Source organism: Phocoena phocoena, chromosome 11 (assembly GCF_963924675.1).
Source record: "Phocoena phocoena chromosome 11, mPhoPho1.1, whole genome shotgun sequence".
NCBI classification, from domain to species: domain Eukaryota; kingdom Metazoa; phylum Chordata; class Mammalia; order Artiodactyla; family Phocoenidae; genus Phocoena; species Phocoena phocoena.
The window spans coordinates 7,606,028-7,630,670 of record NC_089229.1 but is presented as its reverse complement, the minus strand read 5'-3'; the positions used below and the strand labels follow the sequence as shown (position 1 = coordinate 7,630,670).

The window sequence follows — 24,643 nt, the reverse complement described above, 5'->3', positions numbered from 1 at the left end:
CCACAGTCCCCACTCTGGGCCACACATGGTCTCTTGCACCAGGCTGGGAGCTCTCCGAGGGCTGCACCTGCAGCCCCAGAGCTCAAAACAGGGCCAGGCAAGGAGATGGGGGTGGAGTTGGTCGGACCTCCACCTGCTTTATCAGCTGGGAGGAGGGGAGGGCAAGGGCCTGGGCATCGCTTCTGCCACCCGGCCTAGAGAGATGCTGGAGTAGTCTGTGGCCAATAAAGACACACTGCCCCCTAAAAAACGTCGGAGGGACCTCTGTTCCTGTGCCTGCTGTCTAGGAGGGGCAGTAAGAAGTGCTGGGCTATCCTCACACCGCTGTGGCAGCCGGAGGGGAGGACCCCAGGGGTGGTGCCCTCCACTCTGGGCCCCGTGGCGGCTTCCCAGGCAGGCCCAGGGCCCCCTGCCTGTGCAGCCAGCAGGGCCTGTGGCAAACTCTGGACACCGTCCAGCTCAGCCAGGCCCACCAATGCGGCAATGAAGGGGCCAGTGGAGCAGCAGCCCAGAGGTCGAGTAAAGGGTGAAGTGGGGCCAGGCAGGTGAGACAGGCCACAACTCAGATCCTCCCCTGCCCGGAGCAGGAGTCCCACCACCCTCCCCGACCCCTATGAGTCGCTGCCCCTCCTGGGTACCACCCGCCCAGCTGTCCCATGGGAGCCGGCATGCACACAACAGAGGAAGCATCCAGGTCTGCCCCAGGTCATGACACAGGGCTGGCCCGGCAGCTCTTCTGCAAGATGGACTGCCCCCCTACTACAGACCAAGATGGGGTCACAGTGGCCATGCTGAGGTGGGACCCCAGGCACCAAGGCCTTGAGAACAGCCCACTTTAGATGAAAAGCTTCTCAAGTCTCTGCTGCTGCTACACATGACTTTATTCGTGAAGCCCCGGGCACAGCCCAGACACACAAAGAGCATGAGGGGAAGCACAGGTGTCACAGGGCATGCCCAGCCCCCACCCGGCCCCTGCCCCAGATCCTTAAGAGTGTCCAAGATGCAGCTCAGGCATCAGTGGGCCCTGGCCCTGCCCCCCCAGGCTGGAGAACAGGTTTGGGCCTGCCCAGATGCCCCCTCCAGCTCAGCACGCAGGCCTGTCACAGACACTTCCGCACCCAGAGAAGGGCCCACTGGGCACAGAGCCGGCACCGTCCAGGCAAGTCCAGCTCCTAGACCCTAGCGTCTGCCCACTGGCTTCTCTTCCTGTCCACACGGTGTGGGTGCCAGGGTCTTGCCCTCTGCTCGCGGCCCCACGCACAGCAGTCTCTGGCCCTCGGGCTGAGGGCTCAGCACAGCGTGGGTGGATGGTAGGAAGAGTGGCGGCTGCAGGACTGGGACTTGGCGACAGGAAGCAGAGGCAGCCATCGGGTGAGCAGCCCCAGGCGGGGCAGGAAACACCCAGCCACAACACAGAGGGAACAGCACACGGACAGCAGCACCCCAGGCTTTGGTGCAGCCCCAGAGGATAAGGAAGGCAAGGTGGGTGGGGACAGCCACCAGGGCCTGGTGCCTGCAGCACAGATCAGCAGAGCGTCCTCAGATGGTGGTGAGTTTAATGGCAGAGCAGCCTGCAGCCCTTCCGCCTGGGGGCCAGCTCCCCTCCAGCGGGACCAGGGCCAGTCCAGCAGGGAGACGTTAAAAATCCGAACCCCGACACGAAGCACACACCTGCACATATGCCGCACCAACACACGTACTCAGGAGACACGACACACACGACAAAGACCCTCCCTGCTGCTGGCCAGAGTCCTTCCTCTGAGTCCCTTCCCAAGGCACCGGTCCAGGCCGAGGGATGGGGAGAGACCAGATTGCGTCTAGACCTTGTAGAGCGTCTGCAGTAGATTGTGGCGGGCAAAGGAGCAGGATTCCAGGGCGCCATTGGGCCTGCGGGGAAAGAAGGGTCAGCAGGTGGGGCGGGCACCTCTGGGGGCCAGGAAGCTCAGGCTACAGCAGGGCCAGTTTCCCACCTGTGAAGATGGAGTGGGGGCCATTTCTGAGGTCAAAATATACACCCGACTCCATCGTTCTCATTTTCACAGTGACTTTGCAAGGGAGACGGTAGCTCCCACCTTCTGCAGGTGGAGGTAGGTGGGGCTAAGAGGGGCGGGTGATACACCCGAGGCCACATGGCCTAGAGCTGGCCAGAATACAGGCCCGCCGCCGAGCCGGCAGGGAACCTGGGCCTCTGCTCTCCACCAGACAGGCTCTCCGAGGCCTCTCCAGTGTGCACAGGGCCAGGGAGCCCTCAGCAGCCACTAGTGCACATGTAAGAGTGGACCACAGGAGTCCCACCTGGGCCCCTACGAGTAACAGGTTACCATCAAGATCATTAGTCTCACTGCAGAGAAAGAAACTGGTGAAAGATGCTCAGGGGGATGGGTCAGCCTGTGGTGCAGCCAGGGCTGAAGCCCACAGACACCTTACCTGATCCCGTCCGGGCTTGGATCCCAGACCACTGGGCTGGGACTTGAGGGAAGGGGGCATGCATATCACTCCACCGTCGCTCAGTCACCCCCAAGGCCTGGGGGCAGCTCTTACCAAGCCCCCCTCTTTTAAAGTGGAATAGACTGAGGCCTGCACTGGAAGGCAGGCAACAAGCCAGGAGGAGGCAGCCTGTCAACTGACCATCAAGGGCGAGGGTGTCCATGCCCAGCCCAAGGGCCACACAGGGGATGATGGGAATGCAGAGCGAACAGTCCCAACCAGGAGTTGGAAGGAGACAGAGGGAGCTAGGCTTCATCAGAGGTTGGCAGGCGGGGGCTAGGGCCACCACGTGGGGACACCCCAGACAGCCTGAGCGAAGGCCCACAGGTTGAGGCAACATCTCCTGCAGAGGGAACAGGTGTGGGGAGAGTGCACCTCGCTGCGGGGAGGCCAGGCTGCAGCCAGCACGAGATCCAGGACCAGGGTTTGGACTTGCCCTGGACTCCGGCAGAGGAGCAGCTGCAGTGCAAGGGGCGGTTTGGGTGGGGCGAGTGTGGTGGCAGAGAGGGGGGCAGACACAGCAAGGGAGTCAGGCCCAACTAAGGAGGCGCTGCTATGCACACGGAACTAAGAGATGTCAGGTGGCAAAGAGGCCGAAGTGCCAGCTAGGTCCTGGGGGACCAGCGCGTGCTCCTCACCCCCCACCCCAGGCGGGCTGCCCCACGACACTTCGTCCCACGCTCTAAGCACCCTGACTGATGGTCTGGACCCGCCAGTGTTACACGTCCCCCAGGGTGCGGGCACCTCCTTTCTCCTACACCCCCTCCCACTTTCCCCCAAGGCGCTGGATTCACCGCCAGTGTGGCTGGTCAGAGCTCTAGGAGACAACCTCACTCACCCCTTGGTTGGGCAAATGGGGAGACTGAGGCCTGGGGATGGCCGGACGTCGGCTGGGGGCCACACAGGGCCTCAGTGAGGATGGGGACAAGCCTCCCAACCCACCCCTGATGGGCCCTGAGGTCTGGAGGCTCCTTTTTACTCGACTGTGGCCAGCGCCCCACCTTTCCCAGGACGCTCCAGGAGGAGGCCAAGGTTTCGTGTGTCTGGGCACTTGGCGTCCCCAGGAGAGGGGCCTGCGGCTGTGGAAGGCCGAGTGGGCAGACCCCTTTGGCCTAGGTAGCTGAGGGAATGAACACAGAACTGCTCCCAGAGACGCTGCCGGGTACAGGACCTGGGTCAGCAGCACGACCGTGGGCCAACACCTCCTTTGACCCGGAGCTCGCTTCCTCGTCTGCAAGATGGGGCCAGTGCACATCCCCTGTCTCTCTCAGGGAGACACTGTCCCCAAGCCCTGTGTCCTCAGCTGGGCACAGGGGTGGTGAGACTCAAACACAGATGCCGAGAGCCCGAGAGGTGTGAGGGCCTCTGACACGCCCCAGTCACCAGGCCAGGGAAGCCTCAGCTGACCAGAGGCCTGCACGCGTGGCCACCGGCCGCGTGAGCTGACGAGGGCACACTCACTTGGTCACGAATGCCAGCAGCAGAGGGGCAAGGGCCTTGGGGAAGTACTCCTGCTGCACCATGTGATTCAATGCCATCAGGGGGCCGTACAGGTTGGCAATGGCCTTGATCTTGTCTTCACTCTGCAAGGGGAACACACAGCAGAAGGCAGGGTGAGCTTCAAAAGGTCACCTGGGGGACCCCAGGTCTCCACCACCTGACCCCTGCTGACAGCCCCACGGCCAAGGTCAAGCTGAATCCTAAATCCTGTCACGAAGGCTGAGGCTGCTTAAGCAGACCCAGGCCTGGGGCCAGTGTGGGTGACAGGCCCCCGCAGGACTTGAGGTGCGGGATAATGCAGCCTCTGGTGCACCCCCGCCCCCCCTCCCCGGGGCCCGCACTCCTTCCAGCGCACCTTGAGCAGCCCCATGTGGATGAGGAGCCTGGTGAGGAAGGCATTGGAGTTGAAGGAGGATGAGCTGAAGGCCTTCTTCATCAAGGTATCTGCAAGGCAGAAGCAGCAGAGGTCTAAGGGCCCGCAGCCCCTGAGCACACAGGCTGGGCCCTGTCTCCTGCGCTCATCAGGAGGTGAACACAGCGGGTGGGATGTGGACACAGGTGGCAGACAGAGGGGACAGCTAGCACCAGGCGAAGGGCTCAACCTGCCAGCTGTGATACCTTGGCCCTTCTCTGTCCTGGCCTCACAGATAAGATCGGCTTGGGCAGAGATTAAGTGAGGCAGGTCACCGCTGGGGGAGGTTTCAGCCATTCTGGGGGTGGGGGAGGGGGAATGGATGGGAAGGCACGGGGGGGAGGCAAGGCCAAGGGCCCGCAGGGACCACCTGGGCCCCTGCTTCCGAGCGAGCGAGGCTGTTCTGGGAAACCGAATTCAGGTAACCCGTTCCCACAAACGCCCACGGTGGGGCGGGGCTCTCAGGGAGCAGACACGGAGGCTCCTACCCCCACCCCACCCAGCCTCCCCTCCCATGGACCCTCCCGTCTCAGTGTCACCCACAACCCTGGAGAAAGCCTCCCAAGTGTTTCCACTCCCTTCTACCCTTTCCCTCCCCGCTCTGCCTGGCCCAACCTGGCCACACTAGAGATCCTGGGAAGCCTTGGGAAAGATGCGGGGAAAGCAGGGGGACCTCCAGGTGGAGGGTACTGTGTGTGCACAGGCTCAGAGGTGGGGACAAGGGCTCGGCTCTCATCACCCCTCCTCCGAGAGGTCCGACCTTCCTGCGGTGGGCGCCACCTGGCCCGAGTTCTCACCGTATAGAACTGTATGGCTTTGGGAAAGGCCTCAGTTTCCCCAACTGCAAAAAGCAGAGAGGCGAGCACCCGGCCAGCTCTAAGGCAAGAACCCAGTGGAAGAGCAGGTGAGAGGAGAATGTTCCGACCCGAGCCCCGGGAGCAGCGAAAGGCAGGAGCCATCTGGGCCCCACCCACCCCACGTACCTACTGCATCCTGCACCGCCGACCTCACTGTGGCTTCGTCCTTGAACACGGAGGACACCTTCAGGAAGGCAGAGACCACCTTCTCCGGATCAGATGTGTCAGTCTGAGGACACAGGAGACAATGGCTGGTCACCAGGGGTGAGAGCCCCAGGGCCTTGGCACACAGTGGGGATGTGCCTGTGGCTAGAGGAGGCCTTGGCAAGAAATGGGCCTTCAATAGGCAAGGACAGGTCCTGCCTCGCCCCACGCTGTCTCCTCAGAGCCTGGCATGGGCCCGGCCACAGCAGGTGTGCACACACACTGAGAGAATTCACGTTAAAAATCATTACCCCTGTGACCCGGCGATCCCCTTCCTGCAATCTAACCTGACGAAGTAATCCAGAATGCAAACGATACTTAACACGCAAGGAAACTGACCTCAATTTCCCTGACGACGGAGAAAAGTGGAAAGAATGTGAATCCACAGAAACAGTGGATGGCTTAAGTGCTACATCCACTCACTGAGATAAAGGGCACGAGAAGAGTTTTACTGACACAGGAAAATGATGAATGGTATTAAGTGAAAAGGTGGGCCACATGGAGGTTTGCATCATATAATCTCATTTATCATGGGGGAAAAAAATAAGAGTACAGAAAAATATAAACGGGAGATAAAAAGCAAAAATATCAAGCCAGCTCTGCGAGTGGCCCCTTTTATTTCTCTGCATAGACATACCTCAGAGATACTGCGGGTTTGGCTCCAGACCACAGCAATAAAGCAAATACCGCAACAAAGCGAGTCATGTGACTTTTTTCGTACCCTAGTGCATTATTTAAGTCTGTTAAGTGTGCAACAGCATCAAGTCTAAAAAAGCCACATACATGATTTAAAAAGCACCGTGTTACTAAAACATGCTAACTGTCATTTGAGCCTTCGGCAAGTCATAATCTTTGTGCTGGTGGAGGGTATGAAATACTTGTGAGAATTACCAAAATGTGACGTTATCCGGAGACATAAAGTGAGCAAATGCTATTGGAACAAGGGCACCAATAGACATGCTCGACACAGGGAAGCCACAAACCTTCAATTTGCAAAAAACGCAGTAACCGTGAAGCACAATAAAACAAGACGTGCCTGTTGTTATCATTTAACCTCTTTAAGCCTCAGTTCTCTCGCCTGTAAAATAAGAGTGGAAGGGTCTACGCTCTGGGTTGCCAAGAAGGTTAGATAAAATCATGCCCAAGTATTCAGAGCAGCAGCCAGCAGACAGGAGGTGCTCGATAACTGTCTCCGAATGAACGAAGTAACGACCCAACCAACGAACAAGTGAGGCTGGGGCAAGAACGCAAGTAGACTGGGACCTGCACAGGGGCCGGGGGCGGGACAGCTGTTCCAGAAGCAGCTGGTCCTACAGGACACACAGAGGGAAGCCTAGGTGTGTGTGCTCACATGAGAGCCCTGGGAAGATTCCCGAATTCCAGTCATCACTGAGGTGCCACAGGCTTACCCTTCCTCGCAGCCCAAGTGTGTTCGCAGTGGGCGCAGACATCTGCAACCACTGGTCACACCCATTTACACGTGTGTGTGTGTGTGTGTCTTACAAAAAAACAACACATGGTAGTCCCCGCCCCCCACATCGACAGTGCCCCGCCCCCCCAAATCCCGTGCTCTGCCTGAACCTTTGCTCTGGCAGCTCCTGAAGCCAAGGCCAGAGCAGGTCTGGTGTCGGAAGCGCTGTTACCTGTTGGGCTATCAGCACGGAACTCTTGGGCCCGAGGCGCAGCAGCTTCTCCGGGGAGGGGAAGGCCAGGAAGGTGGAGACGTCTGCAGGAGGCGGGGAGGACAGGACAGGAGCTGGTTCCTGGGGGACAGGTGGCACAGGTGGCTCTGTAGAGGTCCAGATCCAGACTCCTTACCCAGAACATATGCCCCTCATGCAGGCCAGTCAAGGCTCAGAGTCCAGAATTCCCCAAAGTTCCCCAAGGGTGGGGTGCCCACATTTGCTGGCCCTGGTCGGCTCCTTGTGTAAGAGCCTCTGGGGTCGGGGCAAGCCACCTCCCTCAGACTCCAAGAGCCTGGTGCAGCCAAGTGGATCCTCGCCATGACGTGTGATGCTGCAGAAACGACTCCAGGGCTAAAGTGGCCTCACCAGGAACTAGAGCCTCAGCCCGGGTAAGCACTGCTGGCAAGCACCAGAGGTGCCCAAAGAACTAAAGACGCCCAGCCATTTATGGAACTGCTTCCATAAAACTGGACAATCAGCCAAATTCAACAGCTGCTGAATCTGTCCAACCCAAAGTCCTCCCGAAGCTTTATTTGGGAACCTCTGAGGGAACAGACGTGGCAGCCCTGAATCCACCAGCCTCCCGGCCAGGAAAGGAACACCAAGTGTCCAGCTGAGTCACCGAGCCAGCCAGTCTCTGGAATGGGGGCCATCCTTACGGGTCACTAAGATGGGTAGGAAAAAAACTTCTAGTTACGCTTGTTTTTTACCCTATTCTTTCAGAAATACTTATATACCCCCGGCACAGTGGAAAATCCACGTATAACTTTACAGGTGGCCCTCTGTATCCGCGGACTCAACCAGCTGAGGGTCCTGCGGCACCGCAGTATACAGTTACTGACTGCGTGTAATGTAGCAGCATCACGTGTGTTATAATTTATAGATGAATAAACACATCTAGACTGAGGTACGTACAAATACAACTACGTTGGAATCATTTCCTCTTTCCACAGAGAGTGCAGTCAAAACTAGTTTGCAGTCACTGCGTAAGAGGGTCCCACACCCACGACCCCCGTGAAAAACATCTCAAGATTTCACGCTCGGGGGACCAGGGCTCTGATGTGGCAACCACGGGACTCACCCCACCGTCAGGATCCAGCATCTTCCTGGGCGGTGCGGTCGGCCGCTCCCTTCGCTCTCCCGGCTGTGGCTCCTCCTCCTCGTCCTCATCCTCGTCCTCGTCCTCATCCTCGTCATCCTCACCCTCATCGTCACTGCAGAGGACAGAGTTGGCTAAAGCAGACCCTCCCTGCCCAGTGGCCCACGATGGCTCCGAGAACCCAAAGGCCCCAGCTGGGCAGGAGCCTGCACAGGGCGAGGGGCGCAGCTGCCGCCAGGGTGGGGACACGTAGAGTCACCAGGGAGCCCATCCCTCCTTGCTCATCACCCAGGGAAGCCCACGCTGCAGACAAGGAAGACCTCGATCTCGTCCCTGTCCCAAAGGAACCCATGGCCCCACTGGGGAGACAGAGAAGATGAAGAACACCGCCTGTCACAGCTGGGGCCCAGGGCCTGGCAGGAATACTGCCCAGGCTGAGACGCCCGGGACTGTGCTACCCACATCTCGCTGACCACAGGAAGCTATGGTTAAGGGCGAGGGAGGGGGCTGCCCTGCCTCTGAGGAAGGCTGTTCCATGTCCTCTGGACTGGGAGCCCCTTGAGCCCACCTTGGCATAGCTCCTAGCAGCGGCACTGGGCCTGGCCCTGAGGGACACAACCGACAGCCTGACAAGTGAATGAAGCCAACGCAGAGACTGGAGAGGCAGGCGGAGATGGGTGCTGAGGGCTGAACCAACTCCCATCCCGATCGAGGAGGCAGTCCCCCACCACCCCACCCCCGGCCTCTGCGAACCCAGTAAGCCCCATTCGCCTGCGTCAATCTCCTCCTACAGTCAAGCTCTAAGGCTGGTTTCAGGAACAATGCCGAGCCCCCCCGACCACTACCCACGCGTCACTACGTCACTGCTGCCCCACCTTGCCCGTCACATCACCTTGATGATCAAAGGTCATCCCTTCAGAGGCCTCCCCAACTCACCCACTCCAAAGGGTGACCGATCTCAGCCCCCATTTGTCCCTTTGCTAAACATGTGATAACTTGATTATTCCGTCTCACTCCTTGATCCCTCGCCCGTGGCAACGAGGTCTCGTGAGTCAGAAACCTTGGCTGTCTTACTGTCATATCCCTAATGCCCAACACAGTGCCTGGCACATCACAGGGACTCAACCAACGTTTACTGAATGAATAAAAGTAGTAACAAAGGAGCCACTGATCCAGATTCCCTACCTGAGGGACGCCAGCACCTTGGCCATGTTGAAGCCATCCAGCACTTCCTGGAGCTGCTCACAGCCTTCTTCTCCCAGGGTGTTGCCTGCTCGCAGGGGAGGGAACAGAGGGTCAGGACGGGGGCTGGGGCCCGCCCAGCAGGCCTGGGCCGAGGCCACCACCCCTATTACCATTGAGGTCCAGTTTCTCCAGCTCCACCTTGTCAGCCACGGCCTCAGCAACAGACAGAGCAGCATCTCTCTTGATTTCACCGAATGACAAGTTAAGCTCCTAAAAAATAATGGGAAGGGGTAGAGGCAGATGATGGAAACACGGGCTGGGAGGCCTGCCACTACCCTGAAGCCTCCGTTTCCCCCTAGTTAGGGTGCAGTATACTTCTGCTATATTGCAGTGACCCGCACCACTCTCCTCCTCCTTTTTGAAAAATGAGAGACTGCAGCTCAAGAGGGGTGAAGAGACTTGCACGGAGTCACAGGCAGAGGGTGTAGAAGAAGTGGGCTATCAACCCAGGCCACCTCCCCCCACAGCTGCTCTGCCCGCGCAGCTGCCACCCCGAGCGTGGGGGAGCCTGGACCCCGGAGGGAGGAGGCAGCCAGCCAGCCAGCACCTTCAGCTTCGGCAGGCCCCCGTGGACGGCGTCTGCAATGGCGACGGCGCCCTTGGAGCGCACCAGGCAGTCCCCGAAGTTGATCACCTCCACCTGCCGCAAGGCCTTCAGCGTCTGCGGGAAGTGAGGACCAGGGTGAGGGCCCTCCTCAAGCTGGTGCCACACCCCATATTGGTCATCACACCCTGTCCCTCCTGTATCCAGTCTGGGGCACTCATCAGCTTTCTTGTTGCCCCCACGTGGCCTCCTGGCCTCCGGCTAAGCCCCCTTCGTGGCTCCCTGTTACTCATGGGAGCACGTCTCAAGGAGTCAGCAAGGCCACAACGTCTTGCCTTCCCCCTCCAGCTCCTCCAGCCCTCCAACACACCTCGAACCCTGGCCTGTTCACACCAGGCCCAATGGAGCATGGCTCCTGCCATCTCTGGGCCTCCCCACGTGCTGCTGACCCCTCTGCCTGAAACACCCCTCCCGCCCTCCTTGTCCAGACAAAGTCCACTTGTCCTGGAGAACTTGGCCAAAATGTGACCTCCTCCAGGAAGCCTGCCCTGCGTCTGACTGGAACTTCCTGTGTGCTCCCCAACCCTTGCACACGTCTCTGCTAACATCCCACGGCAGGCCTACTAGACTCCTGTGGGGTCATGGGACACCCAGCCAGCCACTGTGCTCACGGCCCTGTGCTGTTGCCGATTAGCTACTTCCCTCCTCGAATTAGGGCTCCTTGAAGGCAGAGTCTTTGACTCAACTCTGTGTGGCCTGCACTTAGTACAGGGATGGGCGCTAGACAGGGGCTCAATCAACAGCTGACGAAAGAATCAGTGAGAAAACAGGCTGAAGCAGCCTCCAAGTGGCCTCTGAGAACAAAACCAGCGCCGACAGCCAGGGTTGCATGAAGGCAGCTTAGGATGTGGTGGTATGGACATGCAGAGCTGCCCAAAAGGGCACAGGCTAGCTTGTGACATACGCCCCGCTCTGGACATGTTCACATGGCTGAACGCATGGGATACACACCAGGTGGGCGGGTAGGAGGGAGAGCAGCCACCTGCTGATGGGTCCAGCACAAAGGCAGCAGCCAGACCCAGTCTCCGGGGCCTGCTGTGGCCTGGCCGCACCCCCTCACCTTGGCCATGGCCACGGCACCCTTCTCGGTGAAGGTGTTGTCGTTCAGGTTGATGACCCGCAGCAGGGGGTTGATGGCGAAAGCCTGGGCCAGGGCAGTGACACCGGGGTGATTGATCCCGTTCTGCGGCATGTGGACCTCCTCCAGAGTCCCGATGATCTGCGAGGAGCAGGAGGGAGACAGGTGGGCCCCCGAGTAAGGGGGACAGCCCCAGGCAGGAAGGCAGCACTACACATCAGACACCAGAGGGACCTGCCCGTTTGGGGCCCGTTCGGGGCATGACCACTTCCGCCTCTCCACAACTTCACAAGGGAGACCGACCTGGGATTAGGATCACCACTAGCTAAGAGATGACCAGGCATCAGAGGGGCTATGTAACCTGCCCAGGGTCACACAGCTCTGAGCACAGGTGTCTTCGTCTGGTACCTTCTGCACTGTGGGGACCCTGGGCTCTGGCCTGACAGTCAGCCCTGGCTCTACTCTATATAACATAGCTCTGCTTGGCCTTTCTCTCTTGGGGCTCTACTGCCTTATTTGCACAATATGACTGGCATCCCACACACCACCTCCTTTTCTGGGGGCGAGGAGGGTCTTTCGTCTCTCACTCTGGCTTTGGACGCCTCCCTTTCTCTGCCTGGAACTTTGTCTCCTTGTGTTGTTGGCACTTTCTTGACAGGCCGACTCCTCATGCGTTCAGCAGCTCTCATTTTGGATGCCTCCTCCCCCCAGGGAGACTTCCTGGATCAACCCCCCAGCACAATCCAGGGCTCTTCCTCTCTGCCCCCAGAGCACCTCATCCTTCCTCTGTCATGGCGCTCGTCACTCTGGAGTAGCGAAGCCACCTTCTCGTCTGCACCCCAACAGCCCCCAAGAGCTCAAGGAGAGGCCCACGTCCCAGTTGCCACTCCTACCCGGGACTGAGGACAGGCGGGCATAACTCTGTACCCAGGCACCTTCTGTTGTCTCTGGGCGCCCAGCACAGCGTGGGGGTTCACAAATAAATACAGGCAGCCCAACTGAGGCACATTCCAAGCCAGGGCCTCTTACTATTTTCTGTGCCGTGGACCCGTCGGGCAATCTGGGAAAGCCCCAGGGCTCCCCCCCTCAGGATGATTTTAAATTTTAAGTTAAATTATATAGAATAACAAATTCATTCGGAAGACAATTATCAAAATATTAAGAGAAGCTGCCCAAATGTGTGCTGCGGTAATATATGTACCTCTTAAGGCAATGAATAACAAGACCTAGGTGTACCATCACCGTGATCTTAATGTATGAGAAACAAAATTTCTATCTATCTCTAACAGCTATCACTGGACAGGAAAGTATCTGTGATTTCTCCTGGTAACAAAGTTACAGGAATTTCTAAAGCTGCTGAGGTTTACTGTCTATATTCACAGTGGAAGGTAATACTGTATTTAACTCTGGTAGTGATAACAATCATGCAATTTCCCCCCAGCCATGTTCAAAGACTCCCTGAATTCTACCCACAGACCAGTGGGATCCCATGGACCCAAGTTAAGCGCCCCCCCACCCCCACTTCTAAGAGCACCGAGGACGCCTGCTGAAGGCCTGGCACGACGACGATGTACCCCGTCCCAGCACATGGAGGACAGCGACCAAGGGAAGGGGTGCAGAGAAGGCGTAATCTTTAATGTCACCATGTCTATGAGGTGACCAGGCCACTCCAGCTACAGAGGAAGAGGCAGAAGCCCCTTGCAGCCAGGGGTCCAGTAAGACACAAGGCCCTTCTCCCCTGCAACGTCCACTCTCTTGAGGCAGGTGGAGTGCCGGAAGCAGCAGGACCACGGGGGATGCTGCTGTGGCCTGAGCATGGTTAATGCTGCTAGAATATCGTCTGCCAAAGGAAATGCTTAAATTAAGAGAAGTAGGAGACAGACCCCCAATTTCCTAGCCCATGGGGCAGGTGCAGCCCTCTCACTAGCAGAGACTCAGCAGTGTCCTGGGCCCGCCGGGAGGAGCGAGGGCAAAGCAGAGGGAGCAGCGGGGACAAGGACACCCAGGGGCGTCTCATCCAGCCGCGGCTCCTGCTCCCGCCCTCCCCGCTGGCTCAAGGGCAAGTCTGATGGGCTCCACGGGCAGAAACCACTCACCCCAAAAGCCTCTGCTAAGGCAGTGGCTCCGTCGTTCTCCAGACGGTTTCTGCCAGCCACGAAGACCTTCAGGGCCAGCGGCTTGCCTTGGGCACTGGACTTCCGATGACACTCAGTCAGAGCTGCTGCCAGGATCTGGGGGGGAAAGGCAAGGGGCCCGGGCCTAAGGCAGGAGGCCCTGGTCTTCAACAAGCCGTGAAACCCGAGGGTGGTGGACACGGGGACGAAGAGCTGCTCAGCAGCACAGCGGTCCTGCCTCACCCACACCCAGCACCCTGCAGGGACAGGGCCTTGACACCGCCACTGTGTCTGCACATCTCGTCACCCCATGGGGTTTAGCCCCACAGCAGACATGGGGAGCAGGGAGACACCAACACTGAGTGGCCAACCTTAAGACAGGTCCTGGGGAAGGGGCCTCACAGGGGCCTTACTGTCAGAAGCCCTCTGTCAGGTGGGGACCATCGCGATTCCCACTCTCCAGCTGAAGAAGCTCAGGCTCAGAGAGCGACAGAAACTCTCCTACATTCACTAAGCAAGTGGCAGACTCTGCACAGAACCCAAATCTTCCAGATCTTCCAGCATCTCTTCCACGCTCCACGATGCCTAACGGGAGCCGGCTGAGGAGAGCAGGGCCCCGCCGCACCCATCTGACACGCCCGTGCTCAGTCCAGCCACACGGCAGGGGCTCAGCTGCTGGGGGTGAAACCCTAAAATCTGGTTTGCCCTGATTTGGGGTGGTGCCAGGAGGTAGCCTCTCTCCCGTGACACCAACAGAGCAGGAGTTTAAAAATGCTGTCAGTTGCTAGGTTGGAACTGGAGAGACCAGGGTAAATAAGACATCGAAGATTCAGGGGAAGTGAAGCAGAAGAGAGATAACGTTTAGAGCACCTACTAGGTCTGGAGCACTTTTGGCAAAGGTACTTTCACGCCTTGTTTCAACCTGAAAACGGGCCTGGGAGGCAGGTGGAACTGGCCTTACTCTATGACAAGGAAGCCGAGGCTCAGGGGGAGGCACACGAACTGGCTGGGCTCCCAGAGCAAATACGCGGAGGAGCTGTGACCGGCAGCTGGGTCAGTTTGCCTGCACGCAGCTCTGTTCGTGGGGCACATACAGGACACGGGACACCACCAGCCTGACTCCGTGATGGTGGTGGGTCACGCGTGTGCTCAGGGCAGAGACCGCCAACTTCTGCTGTAGACCAGCCTCAAGGAATCTTTGCAGAGGTGGCTCTCCCAGCACATCCCACTCTGGGCTGGGCTGGACCTGTCTTCAGTGCTGATGCAAACATTTTTGTCTTAACACATACAGCCTATTGCCCCCTAGACTGGAGGAGCGCTGGCTGAGATGGGTGCACAAGCGTGACCTGCCCTCCCTCCTGCGGGCAGGAGACAGGCCGTCTGCAGGGGTGGCCCCTCTGGCTCCTCAGCCTGGGCCACCGTGAGCATCACGTAGGTGGCTTCTCTTGCTGCTCTGACCAGCCGTGTGGATACAGGTTCAAATCCCACATCCATCCCATGCTAGGTACATCATCTGGGGTGCTCAACCCAACATCGCTAAGCTCAAGTGTAGTTATCTGAAAACATGGGGACAGTGTCACCCACCTTTCAGTAAGGGCGAGAGAATTAAGGTAACACATCTTCAAAGAAACGATGTCTCCGTTCTCTGTCTGTTCCTATGTCCTGGCCCTTTGCTCCTTTTGGTCAGAACGTGAGGGAAGGAGGATGGGAATGCAGAGGGGTGCTCAGCCTTTCTAGAATCTAGGCCTAAAGCAGCCAGAATGGACCAAGAAGAGAATAAACAGGGCTGGCCTCCCTAGGTGCCTTTCTACATGGACCAGCCTGACTTGCTGGCAGGATGGGGGAGGCACCCTGGGCAAGGTCCTAGCCAGGAACAAAGGTGAGCTGTGCCCAGGCCTCCCAGAGTAGTTTCTCTTTCTGGGCTCCCTCTCCCACGTGCACACGCCAGGCCTTACATGGCTCTGCCAGCTGTTCTGAGGGCAGAGCAGATCTAGTGATGCCCAAGCCCTGCATTCTGCAGAGCCAGCAGGTCGGAGCATGTATGCAATACTGCCTATGTGTTGCCAAGGCAACACAAGAACCGAGGATGGTTGCTTGGCAACCCCACACTCACAGATTCCATCTCCTCTCCCCACTGGCCACAGGCTGCTGCCTTTGAGGCCCTTCTCCTTTGAAGAGAAAAACAACAGGCCAACCATCCCAGACGGTGGGTGGCCAAGGGCACATACTTCAGATGGACACAAATGTAGCAGGGGACTGGGCAGGGAGGGAGGCGGAGGACAATGGGGATGCGGGGAAGGGGGCTGCCGCACCCACCTTGCCGCCACCGACGCCCATGCCACAGTTGTTGAGCTTGAGTTCGTGCAGGGTGAAGCAGGTGGAGCTCTTGAGCAGGGCCTCGAAGCCTCGCACGCCGTCGGGCCCAAACGCGTTGTCACTCAGGTCCAGCTCCACCAGCTGAGCCCCGGCTGTGATGAGTCCCTCCCCAAGTGAGATCTGGGCACAGAGGGAGCTCATGTCCGTTTCACAGACACGGACCAGGTGCTGCGTCTATGCCAGGCCCCCCCTGCCCTCAGGGGGCACCCAGACTGGTGGGGAACTGGCAGAGACACAGACCATTTCATTATAGAGCTGATCATGTTATATCAGACTGAAAACCCTGCAGAGGGCTCTTAAATCACCCAAATCAATTTATTTAACCTGCCCTCTAACCCCAGCCTCCCCTGGTTCTCGTCCATCCTTTGAGGCTGGTATCTAACTGGAGCAGCTCTCCAGGGGTTTCCTAAATCCCCCACCCAGGGAGCCCGTCCTCCAGGGCCTCCATGGGGACACCTGTCACAACCTGGATGACCCTTAACTGTCTGCCGGACTGAACTGCTTTGGAAATGAGGTTGGTGCCCAGGCATCTCAGGAGCACCAGTGCCGGCTAGATAAATGGAGGCCTGAGAAGGCAGCACCGGCACATGGACAATCGTGCCAACAACTGACCACGAACCTCGCCCCAAGGACACTCTGGGCTAGGAGGATACACTGAGAGGCTGCCCGCTGCCAGCCCCGCCCCCTTCCCTTGAGCCATGTTCTGTCCTGTGACCCCTCCTATCCCTCCCACAAGTGTGCCTGTGCACACACAGGCTGGGAGCTCCACCCAAGAGGAGGTGAGCCCCAGGAATGGGGAAATGGAAAACAGGCAGAGGGAAGCCACCCACGATGAGAACCAAAGCAAAAAGAATGGTATCAAATGTAAAATAGATAGCTAGTGGGAAGCAGCCGCATAGCACAGGGAGATCAGCTCGGTGCTCTGTGACTACCTAGAGTGGTGGGATAGGGAGGGAGGGTGGGTGGGAGGGAGAAGCAAGAGGGAGGAGATATGGGGATATATGTATATGTATAACTGATTCACTTTGTTATAAAGTAGAAACTAACACACCATTGTAAACAATTATACTCCAATAAAGATGTTAAAAAATAAAAAAAGAGTGGTATCGGAGAAAGGGAAGGGCTGGAGGGAGACGGGACAGCCAAGGCAGCCTGTGTGCAGAATGAGGTCGAGAGGACCACAGGGTGCAGGGGAGGGAGGGGCCAGGACGAGAGGGGTAATCACGTAGGGAGTAAGATCCATGCTGCTTGCGGGCGAAACCACTAAGCTCAAGAGTGAACCCTGGGAAGTGTCTGCTGTACTTCCTGTCACCGGGCCGCCCGGTCTCACAGGGACTCTGAGTCCTCACTTCCTGGCTCCTGCTCGTCAGGACACAGGCGGAGGTTGTGCTCGCCTGGCTGCCTTTTCAGCATCTCAGGCACCCACAGGGCACTCAGTCTCCGGAAAGAAGAGGCTGTGAGAAAAAGTCCTGGGAAGTGCTAAAGGGGTCCCTGCAGCCGGCGGCACGAGCAGAGGCCCCATTCACTCACCAGGGCAGGTGGGATCTCAGACCGCAGCCTTCCCGTGAACATGTCGCTCCAGTGGCATCGCTTTGGAAAGAGGAAGAAAAGAGTTAGCCGAAACCCTTGGAGGTGGCCTTCGGGCAGCCCCTTGTCTCCATAGACTTGGATTACTGAGCACAACAAGACTGCTGAATTTGGGTGAAAAGTGGGACCAGCTCTGACCGAAGCTAATAGGACCTGGCAGCCCCTAAGGACCATGGGGGAATCAGCAGAAGTGTCAGGAAAACGTGCCATCTGTCCAACCCTCTGGTTCTCCAAGAGGGAAATCAGGCTGAGAGGGAAGGGACTGGCCCCAGGCCCGCTGGCAGGGCAGTGGCAGAACCAGGACCAAGACACTAGACTCTTGGCCCAGTACTCCTCCCCAGTGCTAGTTTCCCACACTGTGTGGGCCACAGCAACATGATTTTGGGTGGTGGAGGAACAGGAAAGGAAACAATACAGGATCCAGCAGTGAGGAAGTTAATCTTTTTTTAAAAATTAATTTATTTATCTTTTTTTGGGCTGCATTGGGTCTTTGTTGCCGCTTCTCAACGTGGTGGCTTCTCTTGTTGCGGTGCGCGGGCTTCAGTAGTTGTGGCACATGGGCTTAGTTGCTTCGCATGTGGGATCTTTCAGGATCAGGGCTCGAACCCATGTCCCCTGCATTTGCAGGCGGATTCTTTTTTTTTTTGCGGTACACGGGCCTCTCACTGCTGTGGCCTCTCCCGTTGCGGAGCACAGGTTCCGGATGCGCAGGCTCAGAGGCCATGGCTCATGGGACCAGCCGCTCCGCGGCATGTGGGATCCTCCCAGACCGGGACACGAACCCACATCCCCTGCATCGGCAGGTGGACTCTCAACCACTGCGCCACCAGGAAAGCCCTGCAGGCGGATTCTTAATAACTGCGCCACCAGGGAAGTCCCGGAAGTTACTCTCTTTTCAAGTCTCTTTTCAACCCTCCTGACCACCTCTAGAAGGAAGGCTCGGTTTGGGGCTGGTGGGTCTCACCCACCTCCCCACTTCCAGCTCATCTGCCTTTCTAACGAAGGGAGAGCAGGCTTCAGGCTCAGAGTCTCTGGATGGCAATGGCCTCAAACTAGAATTTAATAACACTCTTTTATTTCCTTTATGGTAAGGGATGCCATTTTCCAGTTATAGAAGGGATCATGTTTGCTTTTAAATTACTTCAAAATGAGCTGATTTAAAGGAAATATCAGGTAAATGTCACAAAGGTAGTGGCCATGTGACTGGGTCATGTATCATGCTGGCCAGCAGAGTTGAGGCTCCAAGCACACAGCCCTACCCTCTAACTCTGGTTGCTGTGTCCACCAAAATATCAACTCTGGCAGCTCTAGCCTTTCCTGGGCCAAACCTGGAAATGATGGGACACAGGATAAGCAACTTTCCCCTGAAACCCAGTCCTTACAATGTACGAACTAAACCCAACCTTAAGTACAAGAGAAGTTGATTTTTGCAGGAGAATTCTCACATCCTCCAATAATGCAAATCACTAACATACCGAGAGGCATTCTATATGGGTCTGCTCAGTGAGTCATACCTGCACACAGGTGCGCAGGGTCAGAACAGGTAGCCACAGTCTGAGCCCCTCCCAATAGACAGTGGCATCTCATCCTGAAGCTTCCCCAACCCAACTCTGATGGGCTGAGGTCAGCATGGGGCTCTGGAGCACAAGGCTGGCTTCTAGTCCTGACTTAGCTGATGCAGGCCTGCCATTCCCTGTCTCTGACCCCTTGTATCTTATCTTTGAAATAGGCTTTAGGCCTCAATGATCTCCAAGTGGGCAGCAGAGCAGTCAAGAGACCGGGATGGTATCTGGGCTGCAATCCTGAGATGTGTGACCCTGGGCCACACTTTCCTCATCTGTCAAGACCTAACTTGTGCACGTGCTGCAAGAGTGGAAATAGCTACTTATCTCGCATCAGTACTGTGGCCAGAACAGCACCGGTGTCAAGGGCAGCTCTGGCCCTGCCGCTGCTCCCACCCTGGGCTCCTTCCAGCACTGAAGCAGGCTTGAGACACGACATGGGGCGATTCAAGGCCCTGGGTCTACACAGGGTGACAAGATGCATGCGGTATTCCCGCGGCTCAAGCTCTCTCACTACATGAGCCTGCATGTGGCCACCATGGCAACATCTCAGGGAGGAAAAACTTCTTTGCGTAAAGGAGCCCAGTCTCAGAGCTGAGTCCAATGCAAGGCCTCATAATGCAGCAAATAAGGTGGTGGTGCTGGGGCTTGAACCCAGGTCCTTGGATGCCAAAGCTCAGCTGCTGCGGCCTCCGTGCCCAGGCCACCTCTCCTCCGTTCCTGTCCTTCACAGGTCACTGAGGAGAGCTGAGTTCTTTCATAGGAAAATGTCCCAGCTTATGATCAGGACAGGAGGCCCTGGGCAGGAGAGCGGAGACAGTCCTGACTTGGCTGTCTGTTAACCTGACCGTGATCTTCCTGAGGGAAACAAACATCAAGGGTCACTCTGACAACGAGCTCGGGGCCCTCCCTGGACAAATCTGCTCCGTTTCCTCTCATGGCCCAGGCCCTGTATGCCTCCCCTTTCAGAAAGCACAGCTGTGCCACGGAAGGCGCATCCGACTTGGAAACGGGAATGGTCAGTGGCTACTGACCAGTGGCAAGATCCTGGGCTGTTTCCTCAGCTCCCCTGAGCCTCAGTTCCCTTAACTCACAAAATGGACTTGAGTCGCCTTAAGGGTTAATGACATCGGCCGTGGGGCTGTGAGCGGAGGCTTGTCCCCAACCAGTCTGAGCCTACTCACCCTGCAGACCTCACCTTCAATTCCGACTTCTTCTCCAAGGCCTTGGCGATGACCCTGGCTGCTTCCACGCCCACCGTGTTGCCCTCCAGGCGCAAGGCCTCTAAGCCATCGAAATCTTCAATCTCCTTAATCACGTCTTTGGCTGCCCAGGACCAAAAAAACAGAACCTTAGACTTCTGGAGCCACGAACGGCAGAGCGACTGAGGCCCAGCGACTACCTCGTCACTCACAACTCCAAGGGCTACGGTTCAACTACTGGGTGCCAGACCCTGGCTCACCAGGGAGACTTGGACCGGCTCACAGTCTAGCAGGGGACATGGCTGCACAGAAAATCCCTCTCTAATGAGTGTTAAAACAAGGCAGGTATGAAAGGCTTGGGAGGCAAGGGAAAAGAGGGACTGGCTGGTTTGGGTGAAGAAGGTGCTAGGCACACCTTGTGGGTTGTGTGTGTGTAGCCTGCCAAGAAGGGGAGTACGCCAGGCCAAGCAGGGAAACGGCACAAGTCAGAGGTCAGCAGGCACGATGGCACACGTGCTTTCATGGTGAAATGACTCGCGTGTGGGGTGCTCACTATTGTCCTGTTTCATTATGATGAAAAATTCCATACAACCTAAATGTCCATCAGCAGAGAACAGGTTAACTCACTGGGATACGTGATATAAATAGTTACACTGATGTCCTTATGAATGGCAACACAGGTGATTACCTGACTTGGAAAATAATCATGTTATAGTGGTAAGTGAAAAATTAGGTTATCCAGTGGTGTTTGGCCTGATCACACATGCATTCTCTCTCACACGCACACACTGAGGTCCAGAAACCAAATGTTAAAGGGGTTATTTCCAGGTGGTGGGATTCTGAGTGAATCTGTGTTTTTCCAGCACCTGCTCAATATATTCTCAATGCATCAGGTTAGAAAGCAGCTTTTAAAGTATCTGTAATTATGATCTCAATTATTTTAAGAAAAAAAAGAGGAACTCAGCTATGTGTTTAGAAAAAAAACAAAAGACCAGAAAAAATGCATGAAAATTAAAAGCAGTTATATCCCTGGGCTGTGTTATCATGAAGATATGGTTCTTTTTCCGTCTTTCGATGCTTCCATATTCTATAATGAGCATGTATTAGTTTCACAATCTGAAAAAAGCACGCAGCTTACATGAAAGACAAATCTAGTTTGGCTGGCACAGGACGGAGCGGGTGACGTGGTAGGGAAGAGACAGAGGAGTGTGAGAGAAGAGAAAAACACACAACCGGAGGGTTGTCGGAAAGCTTGTGACTTGCAGCCCATAAGGGGCTCCCTGAGAAGCCTCCCCACGCGCCTTCCTCCCCGCGCCTCCCGTGCAGCAGCACTTCCTCAGAAACCCTTGCTACTGGCCAACAACCGGGCTTCACAGCCTCTGATGTCTCACGTGCAGCCTGCTACAATTTTACACTCATCTGAATAGTTACTTTTTTTTTTTTTTTTTTTTTTTAGTTCCCCCGACCAGGAGTTGAACCCACCCAGGCCCTCAGCAGTGAAAACGAGGAGGCCAACCAGGGAACTCCCGTGACTTGATCGTTATACCATCTTCCTTACTGGGTCATGAGTTTGTGAAGAAAGGGACTCGCTTTGCCTCTGCTCACTACCACCACATCTAAAGGTAGTTACTGTTGGGTCTAGTCTACAGCTGAGTGAACTGAGACGCAGAGAGAGTATGGAAATACCTACTAAGGTCACACGGACAGATGGCAGTGACCAGCACTCGTTTCACAACAAGAAAGACTGGACAGGTATGAGACTCCCATTTTCTAAAGAGGAAAGCTGAGGCTCCAAGGAATGAAACCACCCTGCCCAGGAGTTCAGGGAAAACGGCAGAGCTGAGCTTCAGACTGGTTTTCCAAAACTGAACCTACGTGCTGCTCCCCAAAGCCTTGCTTCTGCACAACCAAGGACTTCATGCAGGGCCCTGGTGGAGAAGTCCCCGAACCTCTCTCCATACTCTGGAGCTGAAATTCCAGAGCTCCAGGTGCCCAGGCCTCCCCTGCAGCTGGCACTTGGGGCAAGGGCTGGCATGGCCTCTCAGCCCTTTGGAAGATTTGCTCCAAAAGGAAGTCCCCCTAACATCCAGGGAATGGCCAGGTCACCAGAAGAAAGGATACTGCTCAAGGGAATGTTTATACCGTTCTTAGAAGGAAGGCAACAGAGATGCCAGGGCCCCAAGGGGAGCCGTGTAAGTGACACAGGTACAGAGATCTGAAGGTACTGCGCTTGCCACAAGTTTAGCCTGGGGAGAGTCACAAGTACAGAGTGAGTGTGGAAGGAAAAGCACCAAGATGGGAAGAGCAGGTACAGGAGAGGGTGGGGGTCACAGTTGAGTTGCCCCTCTCACTTGATATTCAACCCATACCTCTGTTTAAACTCAAAAACAGGTAAGGGATGGGCCCCAACCATCCCTGAATAACCACCGACTGTCATGAGGCTGCATGGAAGGGATTTGTCTTTTCAGCCTCTACTGCCTCACAAAGTAACAAGTTCCAGGTACTCTGCTATGTAAGGCAGCAAGAACTTTGATCCTTAAATGACTTACTAGGGAGAGAAAAGGCCCTTGTTCTAATCATCAGCTTCACGGCCTCCCCTCACAGGCCCCTGCCCTCCCTGGACCTCACCCGCTCACTCCCAGCCCAGATAGAGGCCCTTTCTGGGCCCACGATTAGGCCACCAGGCACCTCAGTACAGCATTCAAGGGCCTCTGCCCTGGTGAGATGAGATTCTGACTTCTCTTCTCTCAAGCCCACCCTGTGTGTCTCAGCTCCTGGGTCAACTCACGTGCAGTGCCCTTCCTCCTTCAAACACCCACCTCATCCACAGAATGACTTCCTGTGCCCTCCTAAGCTAAAAGAGATCCCTTTCCTCGACCTTACTTCCCAGAGCTTTCTCTTCATGTCTCTCCGAGCACGTTTCATCTTCTCCCTCCTGTTGGTTGTCTGGGTACCTCATTCCTATTCCAGGTAAGGAGCTCCTGAGATGCCATGGCTACAAGCTGGCCATCCCTGATGACCTCCAAAATGGGAGGCAGCATATCCAGCCTGAGCTAGTGAAGTCATTATGTGCATGGATTTTAGGACCAGACAAACCTGAACTTTCTTCCCAGCTCCACTACTTCTAGCTGGGCCTTAGGAATGTCCTATCACCTCCCTAAGCCTCAATTTCCCAATCGGCAATATGGGATGAAATCTACCTCAAGGCCTTTTGGGGGGATAAATTGAGATACTCTTTGTATGGCAGTCAAGACCGCCTGACACCGTGTTAATGACAGCATTTAATAGCAAACTCATGTTTACTGAGCTGAGCTTGCACATCTACTGAGAAACACCAGAACAGGGACTCAGCTGGACCTCTGACAAAATCCCAGCTCTGCTATTTACCAGCTGTATGACCTTGGGTAAGTTACTGAAGTCCCCCAAGTCCTTTTCTCCTTATTTATAAAATGGCAACATTTTTACCTCCCTCCCTCAGGGATGACGCAAGGATCAAAAGTGACAAAGCACAGGGAGAAACTCTAAATTTTAAGGCCCTACAGAGATATTAGGGACGTGCATCACCACACTGCCAGCAGCCCAAGGACTCAAGCAGTCTCTGACCCGGCAGAGGGGAGGACGCCTGCCTGCACACCATGACAACCAGGCAAGTCCAGACCAGCTTCCCTGGCTGGGCCAGAACCTCAAGAGGCCTTACAAGTACTGACGTAGGTGCCTTTACTTCCAGATGCCAGGGTATTCAGGGTTGATCAGTGTCAGCCATGCCTTGGCCAGGGATGGGAAGACAGGGTCTGCCTTCCGACTCCTCGTTCTCTGCAGTCCTAACGCCTGTTCAGTCAGGAGCATCCATCCCTCTCCCAGGGCCCTTCAGCTGCATGGACTAGACCTCCCAAGAGGGCCTGGATTGTTGTTTTAATGCATCTGCATGAGGGCCTCAGCTCTGGGGAAGGTAACAACTATTCCCAGACCAGCTCTGGATCTTGCGGGTGAAGGTGGGGCTGGATCTGAAGTAAGAAGTCAGGGCTGTATCTCGGGACTGCCGCTAACTGTGGTCCCTCATTGCCTACCATCCCTTCCAAGAGATAAAGGGGCCCTTCCCACCTTGCCAGCCTGAGCTGTCACCAGCAGGGATGCCCACCGTGTGCTCATGGGCAAATCATCTTTGAGCCTCACTGTGCTAGGACAAATTGTGTGATAATGAAGCTAAACCGGCCTGACAAGTGGGAACAGTAAGCGCTCACTCGCTGAGCCAGTCCGCACGGGAACTCACCATCTTCTGCAGTGTTGAGTTTGAGGCTCTTGCCCTTGAAACTCAGCTGTCCCCCGGCCACCTGGGTTTTGGCTAGCGTCTCTGCCAGCTTGGCAATGTCTTCAGAGGCCATGCTGGCCACGCTGGTGGGCTCCCCTGGAAATCTGCAACCTGAGGAGGTCAAAGTTCATTAAAAGACAGGATTCTCCGGGTGCCTCCGGGTTGGGGAGGGCAAGGTAGGACATCAGTCATTTCAGCTACCTGACCCCACCTCCCCCTGCTAAGGAAATCCCAAGCCCTAAACCACTGGGAGAAATGAAAATAGCATTTGGGAAGGAACAGTTCTAAAAAGGCGGAGGTTTCAGCCTCTGAAGAGTTACCA

The 24,643-nt window shown here is 56.3% G+C and overlaps 1 protein-coding gene across 1 annotated transcript; it reads right to left on the bottom strand.

The window, feature by feature from the left end:
- Positions 1–1,817: 1,817 nt before the first annotated feature.
- Positions 1,818–24,394, bottom strand: RANGAP1 (Ran GTPase activating protein 1). The gene is made up of 15 exons (XM_065887282.1): positions 24,283–24,394; positions 20,009–20,136; positions 17,192–17,251; positions 15,602–15,781; positions 13,268–13,402; positions 11,154–11,312; positions 10,037–10,150; positions 9,600–9,699; positions 9,430–9,514; positions 8,227–8,359; positions 7,104–7,223; positions 5,383–5,485; positions 4,343–4,431; positions 3,949–4,070; positions 1,818–1,887 (listed from the first exon to the last, which is right to left on the bottom strand). The coding sequence occupies exons 1-15, from the start codon at positions 24,392–24,394 to the stop codon at positions 1,818–1,820; spliced, it is 1,710 nt and encodes a 569-aa protein (XP_065743354.1).
- Positions 24,395–24,643: the final 249 nt, after the last annotated feature.

Excerpts from the sequence above, each read along its gene's own strand:
- RANGAP1 (XM_065887282.1), bottom strand. The coding sequence starts at position 24,394 with ATGGCCTCTGAAGACATTGCCAAGCTGGCAGAGACGCTAGCCAAAACC. Across the intron at positions 15,782-17,191 it reads CTGAGATCCCACCTGCCCTG|ATCTCACTTGGGGAGGGACT; the intron begins GTGAGTGAATGG and ends CTCTGTGCCCAG. Across the intron at positions 7,224-8,226 it reads TGCTGGATCCTGACGGTGGG|GAACCAGCTCCTGTCCTGTC; the intron begins GTGAGTCCCGTG and ends CCTGTCCCCCAG.